This window comes from Hyla sarda, chromosome 9 (assembly GCF_029499605.1).
Source record: "Hyla sarda isolate aHylSar1 chromosome 9, aHylSar1.hap1, whole genome shotgun sequence".
NCBI lineage: Eukaryota > Metazoa > Chordata > Amphibia > Anura > Hylidae > Hyla > Hyla sarda.
This window is the reverse complement of record NC_079197.1, coordinates 144,918,950-144,939,034: the sequence shown is the minus strand read 5'-3', so window position 1 is coordinate 144,939,034 and position 20,085 is coordinate 144,918,950. Positions and strand designations below refer to the sequence as shown.

Genomic DNA, 20,085 nt, shown 5'->3' with positions numbered 1-20,085 from the left:
ATTTTAACTTCGTCTTAAGAATTGGAGTTTCTAGGTTTCCTGATAAACACTCAGTCAACTACTCTGAGTTTACCACCCAAGAAATTGAAAACGATCCGGAAAGAGATTCGTCAAGTTCTTCAGACAGATCTTATCTCTCTGAGATCCATTGCTCGGATTGTGGGTCTTCTATCAGCTTCCATTCAAGCTATCTTTCCAGCCCCTCTTCACTATCGAGCTCTTCAGCGTTTGAAGATCCAACACCTGAGGGGAGGTCTGGGATATTCGGACGAGATCCGATTATCTCCAGATGCCAAAGAAGAACTTCTTTGGTGGCTCTCCCATATCCAAATTTGGAATGGAAAAACCATCTTCCATCCAAGCCCGGATATCATAATAGAATCAGACGCAAGTCTTTCTGGTTGGGGAGCGCGCTGCGGCTCCCTCTCTACTGGAGGGAAATGGTCTCCTTCCGAATCCCAATTACATATCAACTGCTTAGAGCTTTTAGCTGGGTCCTTCGCTCTAAAGAGTTTTGTCAAGAATTCATCTCACTGCAGTGTATTACTTCGCATGGACAATATTTCCGCTGTCCAATATATCAATCATCTGGGCGGTACGAATTCCAAGTGCCTTGCCGATATTGCCAAAGATTTTTGTCATTTTTGTCTAGACAGACATATCATCTTGAAAGCGGAGTACCTTCCGGGAGTTTCCAACTCCATAGCGGATTGGAACTCTCGCTTCCTCACGGATTTCAGCGACTGGAAACTTCATCTTTCCATATTCCGAACAATCAATCAATTATGGGGCCCCCTACAATTAGACATGTTCGCTTCTCGACTGAACCGTCAAATTCCTCAATTTTTCAGTTGGAGGCCAGATCCGGATGCCCTTGGTTCGGACGCATTCCTACAATTTTGGCCTCCAGAAATTCTCTATGCATTTCCTCCGTTCAATCTAATACCAAGACTCCTACTACAAGTCTCGATTCGGAAATCTACTATGGTCACGATTCTACCTTGGTGGCCAACCCAATCTTGGTTCCCTCAACTTCTTCCACTATTAATAGATTACCCTCGAATTCTTCCATCCTTTCCAGATCTCTTATTGGATCCTCTTGGCAACTCTCATCCTCTAATTCTCTCAGAACAACCAGTTCTAATTGCGTGTCTAATCTCAGGCATTCCAGACCGATCTCTCCACTTTCTCTCACAACTAGAGAACTCTTATCGGACACCTGGGCTCCAGGCACCAGGTCTGCTTACAGATCAGCCTGAAAAATTTGGATTTATTGGTGCTCTCAATGGGACTTGGATCACTTACAAACATCTATTTCCAACATCTTAAATTTCCTTTCTGCTTCCTTTGACTCTGGTAAAGCCTACAGAACCATAAATGTGTATAGATCCGCCATTTCTGCTCGACATTCTCTCATTGACTCTATCCCTGTTGGTAAGCATCCTCTCGTTTGCAAACTTTTAAAAGGCATCCGTTTCCGTCGCCCACCCTTACCAAGACATGATTCTACTTGGGATGTTAATATTTTATTAAATCTCTTTACTTCTTGGGACGACAATGATCTCTTATCCATTAAACTACTCTCCTTTAAACTTACAGTTCTTTTGTGTCTTATTTCTATTAAACGCATTTCCGATGTTAGAGCACTTGACGTCTCTAGAAGACAATATTCTCCAAGCGGAGTTATTTTAACGGTTTATCGTCGTACCAAAACCAATTTACATTCAATATTTTATCCGTTTTTTCCTCATCATCCTAAACTCTGTGTAGTTCGTTGTTTACGTTCCTACGAGTCTAAGACGGAATCTTTACGTTCGGTTTCTTCCTCACAGTTATTGATATCTTACTGTAAACCTCACAAAGCTGTTTCTTCCACTACCCTAGCTCGTTGGGTTAAACATACCATGTCCATGGCAGGCATAGATACTTCCACGTTCACTGCCCATTCCACTAGAGGTGCAACATCCACAAAAATGTTTCAATCGGGTGCTTCTCTCTCAGATATAATCAAAGCCGCGAATTGGTCTTCAGATTCCACATTTAAAACATTCTATTTTAAACCTGATTCTCATGTTTCTATGGTTTTATTATAATTTTATGTCACAATCTCCCCCATGTCACATTCTCCCCCATGTCACATTCTCCCCCCTGTCACATTCTCCCCCATGTCACATTCTCCCCCATGTCACATTCCCCCCATGTCATATTCTCCCCCATGTCACATTCCCCCCATGTCACATTCTCCCCCATGTCACATTCCCCCCCATGTCGCATTCCCCCCATGTCACATTCTCCCCATGTCACATTCCCCCCATGTCACATTCTCCCCCTTGTCATATTCTCCCCCATGTCACATTCTCCCCCTTGTCACATTCTCCCCCATGTCACATTCTCCCCCATGTCACATTCCCCCCATGTCACATTCTCCCCCCTGTCACATTCCCCCCCCATGTCACATTCCCCCCATGTCATATTCTCCCCCATGTCACATTCCCCCCATGTCATATTCTCCCCCATGTCACATTCTCCCCATGTCATATTCTCCCCCATGTCATATTCTCCCCCATGTCACATTCCCCCCATGTCACATTCTCCCCCATGTCATATTCTCCCCCATGTCACATTCTCCCCCCTGTCACATTCCCCCCCATGTCACATTCTCCCCCCTGTCACATTCCCCCCATGTCACATTCCCCCCCACGTCACATTCTCCCCCATGTCACATTCCCCCCATGTCATATTCCCCCCCATGTCACATTCCCCCCTGTCACTTTCCCCCTGTCACATTCCCCCCATGTCACATTCCCCCCCATGTCACATTCCCCCCATATCCCATTCCCCCCATGTCACATTCTCCCCCATGTCACATTCCCCCCCATGTCGCATTCCCCCCATGTCACATTCTCCCCATGTCATATTCTCCCCCATGTCACATTCTCCCCCTTGTCATATTCTCCCCCATGTCACATTCTCCCCCATGTCACATTCCCCCATGTCATATTCTCCCCCCTGTCACATTCCCCCCCCCATGTCACATTCCCCCATGTCATATTCTCCCCCATGTCACATTCTCCCCCATGTCATATTCTCCCCCCTGTCACATTCCCCCCCCCCATGTCACATTCCCCCATGTCATATTCTCCCCCATGTCACATTCTCCCCCATGTCACATTCCCCCCCATGTCGCATTCCCCCCATGTCACATTCTCCCCATGTCATATTCTCCCCCATGTCACATTCTCCCCCTTGTCATATTCTCCCCCATGTCACATTCTCCCCCATGTCACATTCCCCCATGTCATATTCTCCCCCCTGTCACATTCCCCCCCCCATGTCACATTCCCCCATGTCATATTCTCCCCCATGTCACATTCTCCCCCATGTCATATTCTCCCCCCTGTCACATTCCCCCCCCCATGTCACATTCCCCCATGTCATATTCTCCCCCATGTCACATTCTCCCCCATGTCACATTCCCCCCCATGTCGCATTCTCCCCATGTCACATTCTCCCCATGTCATATTCTCCCCCATGTCACATTCTCCCCCATGTCATATTCTCCCCCATGTCGCATTCCCCCCATGTCACATTCTCCCCCCTGTCATATTCTCCCCCATGTCATATTCTCCCCCATGTCACATTCCCCCCATGTCACATTCTCCCCCATGTCATATTCTCCCCCATGTCACATTCTCCCCCCTGTCACATTCCCCCCCATGTCACATTCTCCCCCCTGTCACATTCCCCCCATGTCACATTCCCCCCCACGTCACATTCTCCCCCATGTCACATTCCCCCCATGTCATATTCCCCCCCATGTCACATTCCCCCCTGTCACTTTCCCCCTGTCACATTCCCCCCATGTCACATTCCCCCCCATGTCACATTCCCCCCATATCCCATTCCCCCCATGTCACATTCTCCCCCATGTCACATTCCCCCCCATGTCGCATTCCCCCCATGTCACATTCTCCCCATGTCATATTCTCCCCCATGTCACATTCTCCCCCTTGTCATATTCTCCCCCATGTCACATTCTCCCCCATGTCACATTCCCCCATGTCATATTCTCCCCCCTGTCACATTCCCCCCCCCATGTCACATTCCCCCATGTCATATTCTCCCCCATGTCACATTCTCCCCCATGTCATATTCTCCCCCCTGTCACATTCCCCCCCCCATGTCACATTCCCCCATGTCATATTCTCCCCCATGTCACATTCTCCCCCATGTCACATTCCCCCCCATGTCGCATTCCCCCCATGTCACATTCTCCCCATGTCATATTCTCCCCCATGTCACATTCTCCCCCTTGTCATATTCTCCCCCATGTCACATTCTCCCCCATGTCACATTCCCCCATGTCATATTCTCCCCCCTGTCACATTCCCCCCCCCATGTCACATTCCCCCATGTCATATTCTCCCCCATGTCACATTCTCCCCCATGTCATATTCTCCCCCCTGTCACATTCCCCCCCCCATGTCACATTCCCCCATGTCATATTCTCCCCCATGTCACATTCTCCCCCATGTCACATTCCCCCCCATGTCGCATTCCCCCCATGTCACATTCTCCCCATGTCATATTCTCCCCCATGTCACATTCTCCCCCATGTCATATTCTCCCCCATGTCGCATTCCCCCCATGTCACATTCTCCCCATGTCATATTCTCCCCCATGTCACATTCTCCCCCTTGTCATATTCTCCCCCATGTCACATTCTCCCCATGTCACATTCTCCCCATGTCACATTCTCCCCCATGACACATTCCCCCCATGTCATATTCTCCCCCCTGTCACATTCCCCCCCCATGTCACATTCCCCCCCATGTCATAATCTCCCCCATGTCACATTCCCCCCATGTCACATTCTCCCCGATGTCATATTCTCCCCCATGTCACATTCTCCCCCCTGTCACATTCCCCCCCATGTCACATTCTCCCCCCTGTCACATTCCCCCCATGTCACATTCCCCCCCATGTCACATTTTCCCCCATGTCACATTCCCCCCCCCCATGTCACATTCCCCCCATGTCATATTCTCCCCCATGTCACATTCTCCCCCATGTCACATTCCCCCCCCCATGTCACATTCCCCCCCATGTCATATTCTCCCCCATGTCACATTCCCCCCATGTCACATTCTCCCCGATGTCATATTCTCCCCCATGTCACATTCTCCCCCCTGTCACATTCCCCCCCATGTCACATTCTCCCCCCTGTCACATTCCCCCCATGTCACATTCCCCCCCATGTCACATTCTCCCCCATGTCACATTCCCCCCCCCCATGTCACATTCCCCCCATGTCATATTCTCCCCCATGTCACATTCTCCCCCATGTCACATTCCCCCCCCCATGTCACATTCCCCCCATGTCATATTCTCCCCCATGTCATATTCCCCCCCATGTCACATTCCCCCTGTCACATTCCCCCTGTCACATTCCCCCCATGTCACATTCCCCCCATGTCACATTCCCCCCATATCCCATTCCCCCCATGTCACATTCCCCCCTGTCACATTCCCCCCTGTCACATCCCCCCATGTCACATTCTCCCCATGTCACATTTCCCCCATGTCACATTTCCCCCATGTCACATTCCCCCCATGTCACATTTCCCCCCTGTCACATCCCCCCATGTCACATTCTCCCCATGTCACATTCCCCCCATGTCACATTCCCCCCATGTCACATTTCCCCCATGTCACATTCCCCCATGTCACATTCTCCCCATGTCACATTCCCCCCATGTCACATTTCCCCCCTGTCACATCCCCCCATGTCACATTCTCCCCATGTCACATTCTCCCCCTGTCACATTCTCCCCCATGTCACATTCTCACCCCCCCTCACATTCCCCCCTGTCACATTCTCACCCCCCCTCACATTCCCCCCTGTCACAAAACCTTTCCCCATCAGCAAATCACTGGCTTGACACGTGACACAGCTGCGGCCAGTGATTGGCTGAAAAAGGGAAAGGCCCTACTAGTTGTATGGTAAAGAGGAGACTCCGGACCACACGGAGGGAAATGGCATCTGCAGGGATCGGGAGTTTTTGTTTTTTTTCAACCTGCGCCCTTCTACTTAGCTCAGTCTTTTTCTACCAGGGTGCCTCCAGCTGTTGTGAAACTACATCTACCAGAATGCCCGGACAGCCTTTGCCGGCCCGGGCATGCTGGGAGTTGTAGTTTTGCAACAACTGGAGGCACCCTAGTTGGGAAACACTGACTTTTAGTAGTTAAATTTGTTTTACCTGCTCTGGCCGGCCCCAGCCTGCAGCAGCACACATGAGCTGGCCCGAGCAGATAATCGCAAGTTTTCCCAGGGGCCGTATCACTATATCGCAAAAAGCAAAAATCGCGATTCGATTGCTTTTACGATATATGGTGCAGCCCTAGTGGTAATTGAAGGTTTGTTAAAAGATCATGTTTCGGCTGACAAACATTGTTTACCTCACTAAAACCAACACATTTCATGTGGACAGGTATAACAGGAGTTGTATGCTCCAAGGATTTGGGTGTGAACTTCCTCCTGGGGCATGAATTCTTTAAAGGCATACTCTGCCCCTAGACATCTTATTACCTATCCAAAGGATAGGGGATAAGATGTCTGATCGTGGGGGTCCCGCCGCTGGGACCCCCACCATCTTAGCTGCGGAACCCCAGACATCCGGTGCACGGTGCGAACTTTGCTCTGTGCCAGATGACTGGCGATGTGGGGAGGAGACTCGCAATATCACAGCCACGCCCCCTCAATGCATGTCTATGGGAGGGGGCTCTAAACGAACGTCGGGTGCAGCAGGGAGACCCCTGCGATCAGCAATCTTATCCCCTATCCATTGGATAGGGGATAAGATATCTAGGGGTGGAGTACCCCTTTAAAGTGAAAATGCTCCAGCAAAGGAAATGATAACTTTGAGTGAATAAATGATAAAAATCTATTTAAGTAAATATATCCAACCCACAGATAAGAGAAGAAACAACAATAGTTTTGCCTCTGTATAAATCATTAGTCAGACCGCACATGGAGTATTGTGCCCTGTATATAATAAGGACAATGCTGAACTGGAGAGGGTTCAGAGGAGGGCGACAAAGATAATTAAAGGGGTATTCCAGGCAAAAACTTTTTTTTATATATCAACTGGCTCCAGAAAGTTAAACAGATTTGTAAATTTCTTCTATTAAAAAATCTTAATCCTTTCAGTACTTATGAGCTTCTGAAGTTAAGGTTGTTCTTTTCTGTCTAAGTCCTCTCTGATGACACCTGTCTCGGGAAACGCCCAGTTTAGAAGCAAATCCCCATAGCAAACCTCTTCTAAACTGGGCATTTCCCGAGACACGTGTCATCAGAGAGCACTTAGACAGAAAAGAACAATCTTAACTTCAGAAGCTCATAAGTACTGAAAGGATCAAGATTTTTTAATAGAAGAAATTTACAAATCTGTTTAACTTTCTGGAGCCAATTGATATATAAAAAAAAGTTTTTGCCTGGAATACCCCTTTAATGGTATGGGAGGATTACAGGTTATCAAGTTTGGGGTTATTTAGTTTGGAGACAAGACGTCTTAGGGGCGATCTGTCACAATGTACAAATATATGAATGAACAGTACGGAGATCTTTCTAGTGATTTTTTTTATACCTAGACAGGTAACCATCACAAGGGGGGAATCATCTACGTCTAGAGGAAAGAAGGTTTCACCATCATCACAGACAGAGATTCTTTACTGTAAGAGCAGTGAGACTATGGAACTCTCTGTTGTGATGTCTGAGTCAATAAACAAGTTTAACCCCTTAAAGGGGTACTCTGCCCCTAGACATGTTATCTCCTATCAAAGGTATGAGGATAACATGTCTGATCATGGGGGGTCCGGCCGCTGGGAACCCCTGCGATCCCGGGGCCAGCACTGCAGTGTTTCAAACTCAGATGCTTGGGGCAGCCATGTTTGTGACATCACGCCCTCTTCATTCATGTCTATGGAATGAAGGGGGCGTGGCATGATGTCATGAACATGGAAGCCCCAGGCTTCCTGTCCATCAGGAACCGCTTGCAATTGCTGACCCTGGCAGACAGAGAGACCATCTCCAATGCATAAATTCTCAAACCATTAGTATTTCCCTCATGTATACGTTTCAGGGCATGCAACGCCCCTTCTTCAGATAAACAAATGACATTTGTTGCATGCCCAAAAATGAGTAATGGTGTTTGGCTACTGAGTTTTACTATACAAATAAACATGTGTTGGTGTGTTAAACTGGTGAGCACCAATCTTCTTTCACAGATGGATTTGCGCCAAAAAACCCGGGACGTTTTCCTGTTCTTTCCTGCTGATTCTTGGCTTCTCTGGTGGACCTAATGATCCTGACCGGCACCCGGTGGCTGCATCGTTCATAATGATTGCTGAAAGCGCTATAAGCTGTTGTGTCTTTGCTGCACAACAGTGCTAAGTGAGCGGATTTCAATCTGTTTCTTTCATATGGTGATATCCAGACATATTATGCAATGAGTAGCTCTGCTGTCTCTTTTTTCCGCACCTAGCTTCACATATACATGTCCAAGGCTGCCCGGCTCGATGTGTAGAGGTAGCCATACGTAAGAGAACATTACCTGGAGATTTGTATGACATGATATATATGTAATAATAGTAGTCATTGTGGTCTGAAATATCTAGTATCTGCTAAATTCAGAATTACAGAAAAGTTTGATATGTTTTCGGGGTTGCCAAATGTAGAAACACAATTTCTAATGATGCTAAAGTAAGACTTGTGTTATCCTCTAAGAAGGTCTCTCTGGTACTTTTACAGTTGTCACAGAAGTTTGGACCCATTTACACTTTATACTTTGGCACAAGACCTACAGTGGTTCTGGCTGGATACCCGACCATAAAGGAGGCATTCGTTGATTTGGGAGACGTATTTTTAAATCGGGGCACTCTCCCGCTTTTTGATGAACTGTTTCAGAATAAAGGTAAGCTCACAGCCCATGATGGATCTAGACATAGTAAGATTAGATTTAAGTAGTTAATCTGTTTTCCCTTAGTCTTGTCAGCAGCACAATAATGGGTTAACATTTCCCCTGTGTGCTTTCAGGACCTTGGAATTTTTAATGAGAAATAATAAAACACTGATGTATATAAGGGATCCTCCTCCCTCTAGACAGTGAGTAAATTATAAAGAAACAAAATATCATACAAGGATTGGAAGTTGTGCTGCTGACAAGAAAACAGATTAACTACTTTAATCTTCCCTAGCGTCTTGTCAGCTGCACAATAATGGGATTCAAGAAGCAGTATCCCTGGATGGGCTTGTTTAATTAACAGAATCTAATACAGATTTAACAGACTGCATTCTACCCGACAACAATAAGTAAATCTTATAGTGCTTAAAGAAAGTGTTTGGAGTAGTCCATGATGCACTTTTGCAAATGTGTTCCAGAAGAACTGCACTTCTTTCAGCCGGTAAAGTCCGGTGGATCTTGATCCTGGATGGAATAAGAAATCCTATTGCAGTCAGAAATCCATCTAGAAATAGTTGCTTTGGAGGCAATCTTCCCTTTTTTATTTCCTTGAAACACTACAAAAAATTATTGTCTTTATGAAAAACCTTGGTCTTGTCGACATATATCTGTAAACATCTATACACATCAAGAGAAGCATAATCAAACTGAGAAGATTCTTGAGAGGATGGAAAATAACGTGGCAAACATATTATTTGGATAGTATTGGCAAATTATGGACATTTAGGGAGAAAAGAAGGAAGGAATTTTAGGAGTACTCTATCAGAGCGGAAAGATAGGAAAGGCTCTTTAGCAGCTAAAGCCTGTAACTCCCCTACTCAGATGTTAAGGCTAAAAGAAAAATTGTTTTAAAAGCAAAGTATTTTAAGGAAGCCTCTTCTAGAGGCTCAAAGGGTTGTTGACATAATTGTTTTAGTAAGCGAAAGATCCCAAGAGGCTATAGGTTGGACTCTTTTTGGTCTGAGTCTACATAGGGCTTTAACAAAGTCCTTGACTTTCCGGTATTGCAACAACGTTATTTGAATAAAAGCTGAAAGTGCAGCCACTTTTACTCGAATAGTACTAGGAGACAGACTTTTAGCAAACCCATCCTGTAAGAACTCAAGGATTTGGGGTCTAGTTGGGATCGATGTAAATTATTTTTGTACACCAAGTACAAAAAAAATTTTTTTTTCTTGCATAAGTTTTATTTGTAGAAACTCTCCTAGAGTGTGCAAGCGTATCTAGAACCCAATCTGAAAATCCCTTAGATTTTAAAATGGCCCTACTAACCTCCAGGCAGTTAGATCCCTGGGATATTAGATCCTGATGTAGAGGGAGCTCCCAATAAACTCCCTGACTCATGGTCATCAGGAGAGAAAACCAAGCTCTCTTCCGCCAGAATGGGATTATCAAGATTACAGACATTTGTTCTTGTCTGATTTTCGTCAGAACTCTCGGAATCATGGATGTTGGTGGAAAAATATATGCCAGATTGAACTGCGAGGGTATTGACATGGCATCCATGGCGAACGGTTGGTCCTCCGCATAAAGGGAGCAACATTTTTGGACCTTGACGTTTAGCCTGGTGGCCATTAGGTCTCCTGGGCTGTAATCTTTCGAAAAATGTCTTGGGACAAGGACCATTCCCCTGGAATTGTCATCTGTTGACTTAAGCGATCCGCTATTATATTCAGAGTACCTCTGACATGGACAGCCGATAACCTGGTTATCTTGGACTCCGCCCATAAAAAGATCTTGCCTACTTCTGATTAGGATTGTCGATCTCGTACCACCCAGTTTGTTGATGTAAATAGCTCGTAAATAGCTCTTAACTCTCTGACATTGGAGGAGAATTGCCTTTCTATTGAGGTCCATGCTCCAGCAACCTTGCGACTGGCAAAATGAGCGCCTTAACCTGACCCGGAGGCATCTGTGGTTAGAACTTGCCAATCTGGCTCTATCATAGACATACCATCCTTGAGATTCTTCCACCACAGGAGAGAGTGTCTGGTTGAAGCGGAGAGGGAGTGAAGCGTGTCTAGCCCTGATGCTGTTCTGTTCCAGATCTGTAGAACTTTGGTCCCTAGTGGTCTGAGGTGCCACAGAGCCCAAAGCACCATGTCTGCTGAGGATACGAGGAGACCCAGAAAACTCATAAGAGTCCTCAGTGTCACTAGGCGGGGAACTCTGAGATAAAGATAACCATTTAGAATACGCTCCTTCCTGGTCCGGATAGGAATATCTTCACTCTCATAGAGTCTATTATGAAACGTAGGAACTGTTTTTCTGTGGCTGGCGTAAAACATGAGTTTTCTAAGTTGGCAATCCACCCCAACTCGTTTAGTAGAGAGTGATCTCTACGTGGCACTGGAGCAACTGGTAAGAATTGGCTATGATTAGCCAGTCATCAAAATATGGGATACTTTTAATCCCTTGTAGCCGTAAGACGGCTACTACTGTGGATATGACTTTGGTGAATACAAACGGGGCAGTAGTTATTCCGAAGGTTGAACTTTGAACTGGAAGTGACAAAGAGTCCCCTGAATGTGCACTGCATTGTGTAGGAACCGTCTGTGCGCTGGAAAAAATTGGGATGTGAAAATAGGCATCCTTGAGGTCTAGTGATGCCATATAATCCCCTTGGGATAGAAGTGGTCTGACTGACTTGATCGTCTCCATACAAAAAGATTTCTTGACTAGAAATCGATTTAAAGTATCTCCAGTCGATTATTAGGTGTGACTTGCCTGATGGCTTGGGGACCAAAATTACTGGGGAGTAAACTCCTATGTCTATTTGCGAGGTTGGCACAGGTTCCAGGGCGGCTAAAGAAACAAGTTCTAGAATTGAATCTTCTAGCAAAGTCTTCTTTGGTTCTTGAAGAGTCTGAGAAATTAAAAACCTATTTGGAGGGTAAGACAGAAAAGAAAGCACGTAGCCCTTTGACCAAAGGGTCCTTTATTTTTAGTGCCCAAAGAGGAAAAAATAAAGAAAGGCGACCGACTACTGGAACACTGTGATTGTCAAAATTGTTTCTTGGGCTTTGAGCCCCTTGAATCCCCACCTCTTCTGGAAGGATCACTGCCTCTTCCTCTAAAGGAACCCCAATAGAACCTAGCTCTAACAGGAGACTTATCACAATTATAAGGGAATCTATGAGGAGGTCTGGAAGTCTGGGGTAAAGATTTTCCTTTCTTATCAGATAAATCAAGCATAAGAGTATCTAATTCTGGGCCGAAAAAGTCTACCTGGAGAGAAGAGCAGATTACAAAGATGAAATTTAGATGGATTGTCATCTGACCAAGGGCGCAACCAAAGTGCCCTCCTTCCCTCCATTCCAAGGTCCTGCAGGCACACAGGGGGAAATTTTAACCCATTACTTTGCTGCTGGCAGGACGCTAGGGAACCTTATCATACTGAGCTCTTAACAAAGAATTCTGTTGTACCATTAGGTAGCCATACTTGTCATAGTTTTCATTTTCTTTGAAGGATTATCTTTTAGTAACAATGAAGAATGGACTCAAATGAGACAATTTTCTCTCACAACCCTCAAAGATTTTGGAATGGGAAGGAAGAGTTTAGAAGAACCTGTATTGGAGGAAGCCCAACACCTTGTCAACCACTTTAAACATTTTAATGGTGGGTATCCTGCATGCAGACCAGAACTTCAATACAGAAGTTTGTATAAAAATATTGAAATCAAGAGTAAATTTCTCAATTTTAACCCTTTCCCAACCTCCAGCATTTACATTCTTTGCTTTCCTCATCTTCACATTCTCAAACCCATAACATTTTTATTTTCCCACTGCCAGAGTTGTATGAGGGCTTATTTTTTGTGTGATAAGTTTTTATTTTGATGGCTCCCTTTATTTTACTATATAGTGTATTATAAATCAAGAAAAAAAATTGTAAGGCAAAAAAAAAAAAAAATCTATTGCATTAATTTGAGGGGCAATATTTTTATCTGCGTTCATCAAACCATTTGCATAACTTGTTTCATTTTACTATAAAAAATTTTTTTTTGCATGCTCTCACCCCTGTGACTTTTTTCTTTTTCCACTTAGGCAGCTGTGTGCGCTATTTTTTTGCATTGTAATGTGTACTTTTTATTGGTACAAGTATTGCGTAGATGTCACTGTTTGGTACTTTTTATTCTATTTTTTTTCAGGGATGTGAAGTGACCAAAACCAGCAATTTTGATACATTTTTACTTCTTTTTGCAATGCTGACTGTGTAATGTAATAATTTAATAGACTGGACAGTGTTGCACATGGAGATACCAAATATATATAATTTTTTCTTTGTTTATATTTTTTATTTGGAAATAGTTAAATAGGTTATTTGAATTTATTAGGGGGGGGGGGTCTTTTTTTAAACTGTTTTAAGCCTTCATAAAGGCATTTTACAAGCATTCCTTTGATTGCTTATATGGATTAAAGGGGTGGTCTGGTGGAAAACGTTTTTTTATTTTTATCAACTGGTGCCAGGAAGTTAAATTACTTCTATTTAAAATTCTTAATCCTTCCAATACCTGCTGTATGCTCCACAGGAAGTTCTTTTCATTTTGAATTTTCTTTCTGTCTGACCACAGTGCTCTCTACTGACACCTCAGTCCATTTCAGGAACTGTCCAGAGCAGGAGAGGTTTGCTATGGGGATTTGTTCCTGCTCTGGACAGTTCCTAACATGGACAGAGGTGTCAGCAGAGAGCACTGTGGTCAGACAGAAAAGAAGAACAAATCAACTTCCTCTTATCAGCTGCATACAGCAACTGATAAGTACTGGAAGGATTAAGACTTTTATATGGAAGTATTTTACAAATCTGTTTAACTTTCTGGCACCAGTTGATTTAAAAAAAAAAATTTCCACCGCAATACCCCTTTAATGTAATGCATATTAGATATGTTCTATAGGGTTAAAGCATTAGTGTAATTTAAACGGACCATGATGTCGCTAGTGGGTGCCTCCTCGTGCATTTAACTGATGCCTGCGTGTGGTCATGTTAACAGCAGAGGAAGGCTTAAAGGGGTTTTCCAGGAAAAAATATATTTTATATATGTGTATATATATATATATATATATATATATATATATATATATCAACTGGCTCCAGAATGTTAAACAGATTTGTAAATTACTTCTATTAAAAAATCTTAATCCTTTCAGTACTTATGAGCTTCTGAAGTTAAGGTTGTTCTTTTCTGTCTAAGTGCTCTCTGATAACACGTGTCTTGGGAACCGCCCAGTTTAGAAGAGGTTTGCTATGGGGATTTGCTTCTCAATTGGGCGATTCCCAAGACACGTGTCATCAGAGAGCACTTAGACAGAAAAGAACAACCTTAACTTCAGAAGCTCATAAGTACTGAAACGATTAAGATGTTTTAATAGAAATAATTTACAAATCTGTTTAACTTTCTGAAACCAGTTGATATATAAAAAAAAAAAGGTTCTATCCTGAGGATATGGAATAAAACTTACTTTTTTGCTTAAAGTTGTGGTGAGTGCTTGGACTTGAAGGCTGGGAAAGTGATATTATTTTGATGGGACTGTATGTTGGTGGGAGGGGACTATTGATGTGTTCCACATGGGACTGTATGTTGGAAGAGGCGGAAGGTAGGGGTAGTGATGTTATTGACATGGGACTGTATGTTGGAAGAGGCTGAAGGTAGGGGTAGTGATGTTATTGACATGGGACTGTATGTTGGTGGTGGAGTAAATGTGTATTCTATATTAAATATTGCAATTATATTATATAGCGGCACAAATGAATTTATGATTAAAGAGGATGAATCACTTAAAATGTTTCTTCATATGTGGGGAAGTAAGGGTAACTCCACCTTGGAAATAATTGAGAGCGGCAGATGTTTGCACAAAGAGGTGACACGGATTCCGGTGTGTATAATGTTGAATACAGTTTGGAAATACACAAGACGTATTATGGGGATTAAAGAGAGTTTAAATTACACTTTGTTATGGGAAAATGGGTATTTGACAGAATTTGATAAATTAAGAGAATATGTTAATTGGGAGACAAAGGGGATTCAGAGAGTGAATAATTTGATAGTACAGAACAATTTAATAGAATGGAGTGGAATTTTATTTAAACCAGAATCACTTCTTTTTGTACATATCAATGAAAAAGGCTTTTGAAAAGGATAAGATGAACCCCAAGTGGGGAATTGGTAAACGTGAGTTGATGGACTTTGTGTTTGGTATACCTCCAACAACAAACAAAAATAATGGGTGAAGGCTTCAATAGACAGGAGGGGTCCCAAAATTAGGAAAAAATGGTCTGAGGAGGTCGTTAATATAAATGAGAGAGTGGAGGGACATTTTTAGCAATATTAACTGCTCCTCTGTAAATAGAAATCATAAAATGTCTCAGATTAAGTTAATACATAGACTGCCATACACACCTAAGTTACTACATAATATTGGTAAGAGGGAGGAGTCTAACTGTCCTAGGTGTCAGGCGATGGAGGCGGACCTGTTACATATGATGTGGGGTTGCCCTAAGATGAATATGTTCTGGACAGAAATCTATCCGCTACTCAGCTTTTGTAACAAAATGTTCCGAACTCTTATAGTCGGCTCCGGGAGCTCGTGGCGTCATTACCCCGCCCCTTCATGACATCATGTCCCACCCCCTCAATGCGAGTCTATGGGAGGGGGCGTGACGGCTGTCACGCCCCCTCCCATAGACCTTCATTGAGGGGGTGGGGTGTGACATCATGAAGGGGTGGGGCTATGACGTCACGAGCTCCCGGAGCCGGCTCTAAGTGTTCGTAACATTGTGTTCCAAACGCTGATCAGTGGAGTACCCCTTTAAGAACGGCAATCCTTGGTATAGATTGAGGAGGGAGATAAGGAATTTGGTTGGCTTAAAGATTTTTGGGATAGCTAAGATCATGATGGTGAGAAAATGATTTGCCACAGAAAGCCCAGAGAAAAAGGAATGGTTAAGAGAGATAGAACAAATAAAAAGATATGAGCTTATCTATTACAAGGATAAGTACGTTTTTCTGAGGGTTATAGGAGAGTGGAATATAAGGGGATCAAGTAACCTAGTTGGCTCAGGAGAAGGGGACGGGTCTCTTGGGGGAGGGAAAGTAATTTTATGTTCTTTATGTTTATGTTCTTCGTTTATGTTTAATTTATGTTCTTTATGTTTATGTTCTTCGTTGTTGTTTTCTCCATTGAAGATTTTGTATGGAATGAAGAATATGGTTTGTAATTTATGAAAAACTCAAAATAGTATATATATATAAAAAAAAAATATATATATATATATATATATACATATATATATATATATATATATATATATATATATATATATATATAAAATGTACAAACAAGAAAGTTGCAACAGCACTCTAGGTCAAAAAATGGAGGCTCTCAGCGCACTTTTTGATCAAAATGTGTCCCCCCATCCACCACGCGGAGGTGGCCTCATATCGGATGGGACCCTAACATGATAACTCACCTCTGCTGTGCATATAGCCTCTGACTGTGTGACAAGTTGGATCAGCCATTGACTAAACCACCTCCAGTCTGAGAGGGGTGGGGTGCACGGCTAAAGAGGGTGCCACACCCCCCAATTTACAAAGTAAAAACAAAAAGGAAAAATAGCCAGCACAACAACCTAATACACAGGTGCCCGCTGCTGTGGTAAATACAAAATGTACAAACAAGAAAGTTGCAACAGCACTCTAGGTCAAAAAATGGAGGCTCTCAGCGCACTTTTTGATCAAAATGTGTGCCCCCATCCACCACGCGGAGGTGGCCTCATATCGGATGGGACCCTAACATGATAACTCACCTCTGCTGTGCATATAGCCTCTGACTGTGTGACATGTTGGATCAGCCATTGACTAAACCACCTCCAGTCTGAGAGGGGTGGGGTGCACGGCTAAAGAGGGTGCCACACCCCCCAATTTACAAAGTAAAAACAAAAAGGAAAAATAGCCAGCACAACAACCTAATACACAGGTGCCCGCTGCTGTGGCAAATACAATAGATAAGTAAGTTTTTCTGAGGGTTATAGGAGAGTGGAATATAAGGGGATCAAGTAACCTAGTTGGCTCAGGAGAAGGGGACGGGTCTCTTGGGGGAGGGAAAGTAATTTTATGTTCTTTATGTTTATGTTCTTCGTTTATGTTTAATTTATGTTCTTTATGTTTATGTTCTTCGTTGTTGTTTTCTCCATTGAAGATTTTGTATGGAATGAAGAATATGGTTTGTAATTTATGAAAAACTCAAAATAGTATATATATATAAAAAAAAAAATATATATATATATATACATAGATATATATATATCTATATATATATATATATATATATATATATATATATATATATATATATATATATTGCTGCTCACCATTAGTGTTGAGCGGCATAGGCCATATTCGAATTCGCGAATATTCGCGAATATATGGATGAATATTCGTCATATATTCGCGAATATTCGCATGTTCGCAATATTCTCGTTTTATTTTCGCATATGCTAATTCGCGCATGCGAAAATAATATATGCGAAAATTAGCATATACACAATTAGCATAAGCAAAAGCAAAAATTATATGCGATATTCGCGAATAAAATTCGTATTGCGAATATTCGCGAGCAACACTACTCACCATGCAAAATCGTTTTGTAACTAAAAGATAAAATGTAACGCTAATGTCACATGTCCTTTTAGGAGAGCCTTATGACCCCACCACAACTCTGATGTGTGCAACTTCTAATGTTACTACAAAATTACTAATGGGAACTCGCCACAGCTACGATGACAAGAAGTGGATGAGAATCCTTCTGGACTCACGTGAGGCTTTTCTCATTGTCTCATCAACCTGGGGTCAGGTAAGGATTTGTTACCTCTAAATCCATCAAAGGGGATCACACATTCTGGAGGACCTGGCATGTCCATGCATTACATGACTTGTCAATGAGAACATTGTTCTGTACCGTCTTCTCATAAGACAGTTATCACTATGTATCAGTGAGGCTGGTATTACACTTGGCGTTTTTGTTAAAAAAAAATAAAAAAAAATGCCCCAAAACATCTATACTCTCAGCACGAATTTTTGGGATCAAAAAAGCTGCAGCTAGATGTTACCTGCGAGAGAATAGAGAAATAGAGAAATATCAAACTCTAGATCCACATGGCATATGTTTTGGCTTTTGCACCCTTTTTGCACATTTTTCCTCTGTTAGACTTCTAAAGGAGGAAAATGACATCAGAAAAAAATGCAATGTACATCCAATCTTAGCATCTTTTATTCTGACATCTTTTCCCTCCTAGTTTTTCAATAGAAATCCTCGAGTCGCATGATAAAAGAATCACAGAACTTGCAATGAAAAGAATGGAAGGGATAAAACACTAACGTAAAAAGTCCTATACAGTGGTCCCTCAAGTTACAATATGAATTGGTTCTGGGACGACCATTGTATGTTGAAACCATTGTATGTTGACACCAGAACTCTATGGAAACCTGGTAATTGGTTCTGAAGCCACCAAAATGTCATCCAAAAATAGGAAAAAGTGAGGATTAAAGAAAAATAAGTAGATGACTAATATAGATAAAACAAAGCCTTATATATAAAAAAAAAATAAAGATCTGCTGGGAGCTGTAATCACTGTCTATTTCAGTGTTTCCCAACCAGGGTGCCTCCAGCTGTTGCAAAACTACAACTCCCAGCATGCCCGGACAGCCAAAGGCTGTCCGGGCATGCTGGGAGTTGTAGTTTTGCAACAGCTGAAGGCAACCTATTTGGGAAACCCTGGTCTATGTAGAGGACAGGGGCTTCCTTAGGGTCCTGGACTGGACATCGCAATGTCCTAAAAAAAGTAAAATGGAGCCGCCTTCACCGGATGCCCAAAGAAGAAGCTAACCCTGGCACAGGTAAAGAGTACAGAACATGTAATACCTTCCTGTACTGTAGGGGGCGCTACCAGACACCAGTCAGTGCATACACTTCAGTAATACAGGTAAAGAGTACAGGACATGTAATACCTCCCTGTACTGTAGGAGGCACTACCAGACATCAGTCAGTGCATACACTTCAGTAATACAGGTAAAGAGTACGGAACATGTAATACCTCCCTGTACTGTAGGAGGTGCTACCAGACACCAGTCAGTGCATACACTTCAGTAATACAGGTAAAGAATACAGAACATGTAATACCTCCCTGTACTGTAGGGGGCGCTACCAGACACCAGTCAGTGCATACACTTCAGTAATACAGGTAAAGAATACAGAACATGTAATACCTCCCTGTACTGTAGGGGGCGCTACCAGACACCAGTCAGTGCATGCACTTTAGGAATACAGGGGTTTTACCAGTGAAATATCCATTCTGATTGGTCGGTTCTTCCAGCCATTGACACATTTGGCAGATTCCATAGCACTGCATGTTGAGTCTGGTTTCAAGTTACAATGGTCCAGAAAAGACCATTGTATGTTGAAACTATTGTATGTTGAGGCCATTGTAAGTTGAGGGATCACTGTACTAATACACACTATTTTTGGAAAAGAAAATTCACAAAATCTGCCTCTTGGGAGTAAAAATGAGGGATCAGATTTTGTAGAGTTTGTTTTTTATGCTGGACAAAAACAAAAAACAAACAGAAGCGGTGTGTACACTGACCCATTGGTTTTGTCTTGCACTGTTTTCAAAACACCCAATGATTTGTCTTTCCATTTCTACTCATTTTCTACCTATTGTAAACTACAGGAAAGTCAGGATCTTGCTTTCTGCTATCAACTCTTTTTTTTTTGTTTCCTTGCAGTTGTATGATATATTTCCGGGGATCATGTACTATTTACCTGGACCCCACAAAAAAATATTTACTCTATTGAAGCCACTTGAAGAGGCTGTGGAGGAATCGGTTAGAAGCCACCAGAAGACACTGGACCCAGCCTGTCCTCGAGATTATATTGACTGTTTTCTCCTCCGTGTGAAACAAGTAAGTGAACCGCCTTATATCTATATTTTACATGTTAGGAAACCCTGTGGTGAAGAAACTATAGAAGGTTAGCAAAAGAATACATATGGTAGCAAATGTAAGCAAGCAGC

The 20,085-nt window shown here is 43.0% G+C and overlaps 1 protein-coding gene across 1 annotated transcript in view; it reads left to right on the top strand.

Moving 5' to 3' along the window:
• LOC130290415 (cytochrome P450 2F2-like) overlaps positions 1 to 20,085 on the top strand; it is a 53,819-nt gene that overhangs the window by 10,473 nt on the left and 23,261 nt on the right. Inside the window, exons 2-5 of the mRNA XM_056538042.1 lie at positions 8,810 to 8,972; positions 12,490 to 12,639; positions 17,707 to 17,867; positions 19,799 to 19,975. Of these exons, the coding sequence (XP_056394017.1) occupies positions 8,810 to 8,972; positions 12,490 to 12,639; positions 17,707 to 17,867; positions 19,799 to 19,975 (651 nt within the window). The remainder of the gene's footprint in view (positions 1 to 8,809; positions 8,973 to 12,489; positions 12,640 to 17,706; positions 17,868 to 19,798; positions 19,976 to 20,085) is intronic.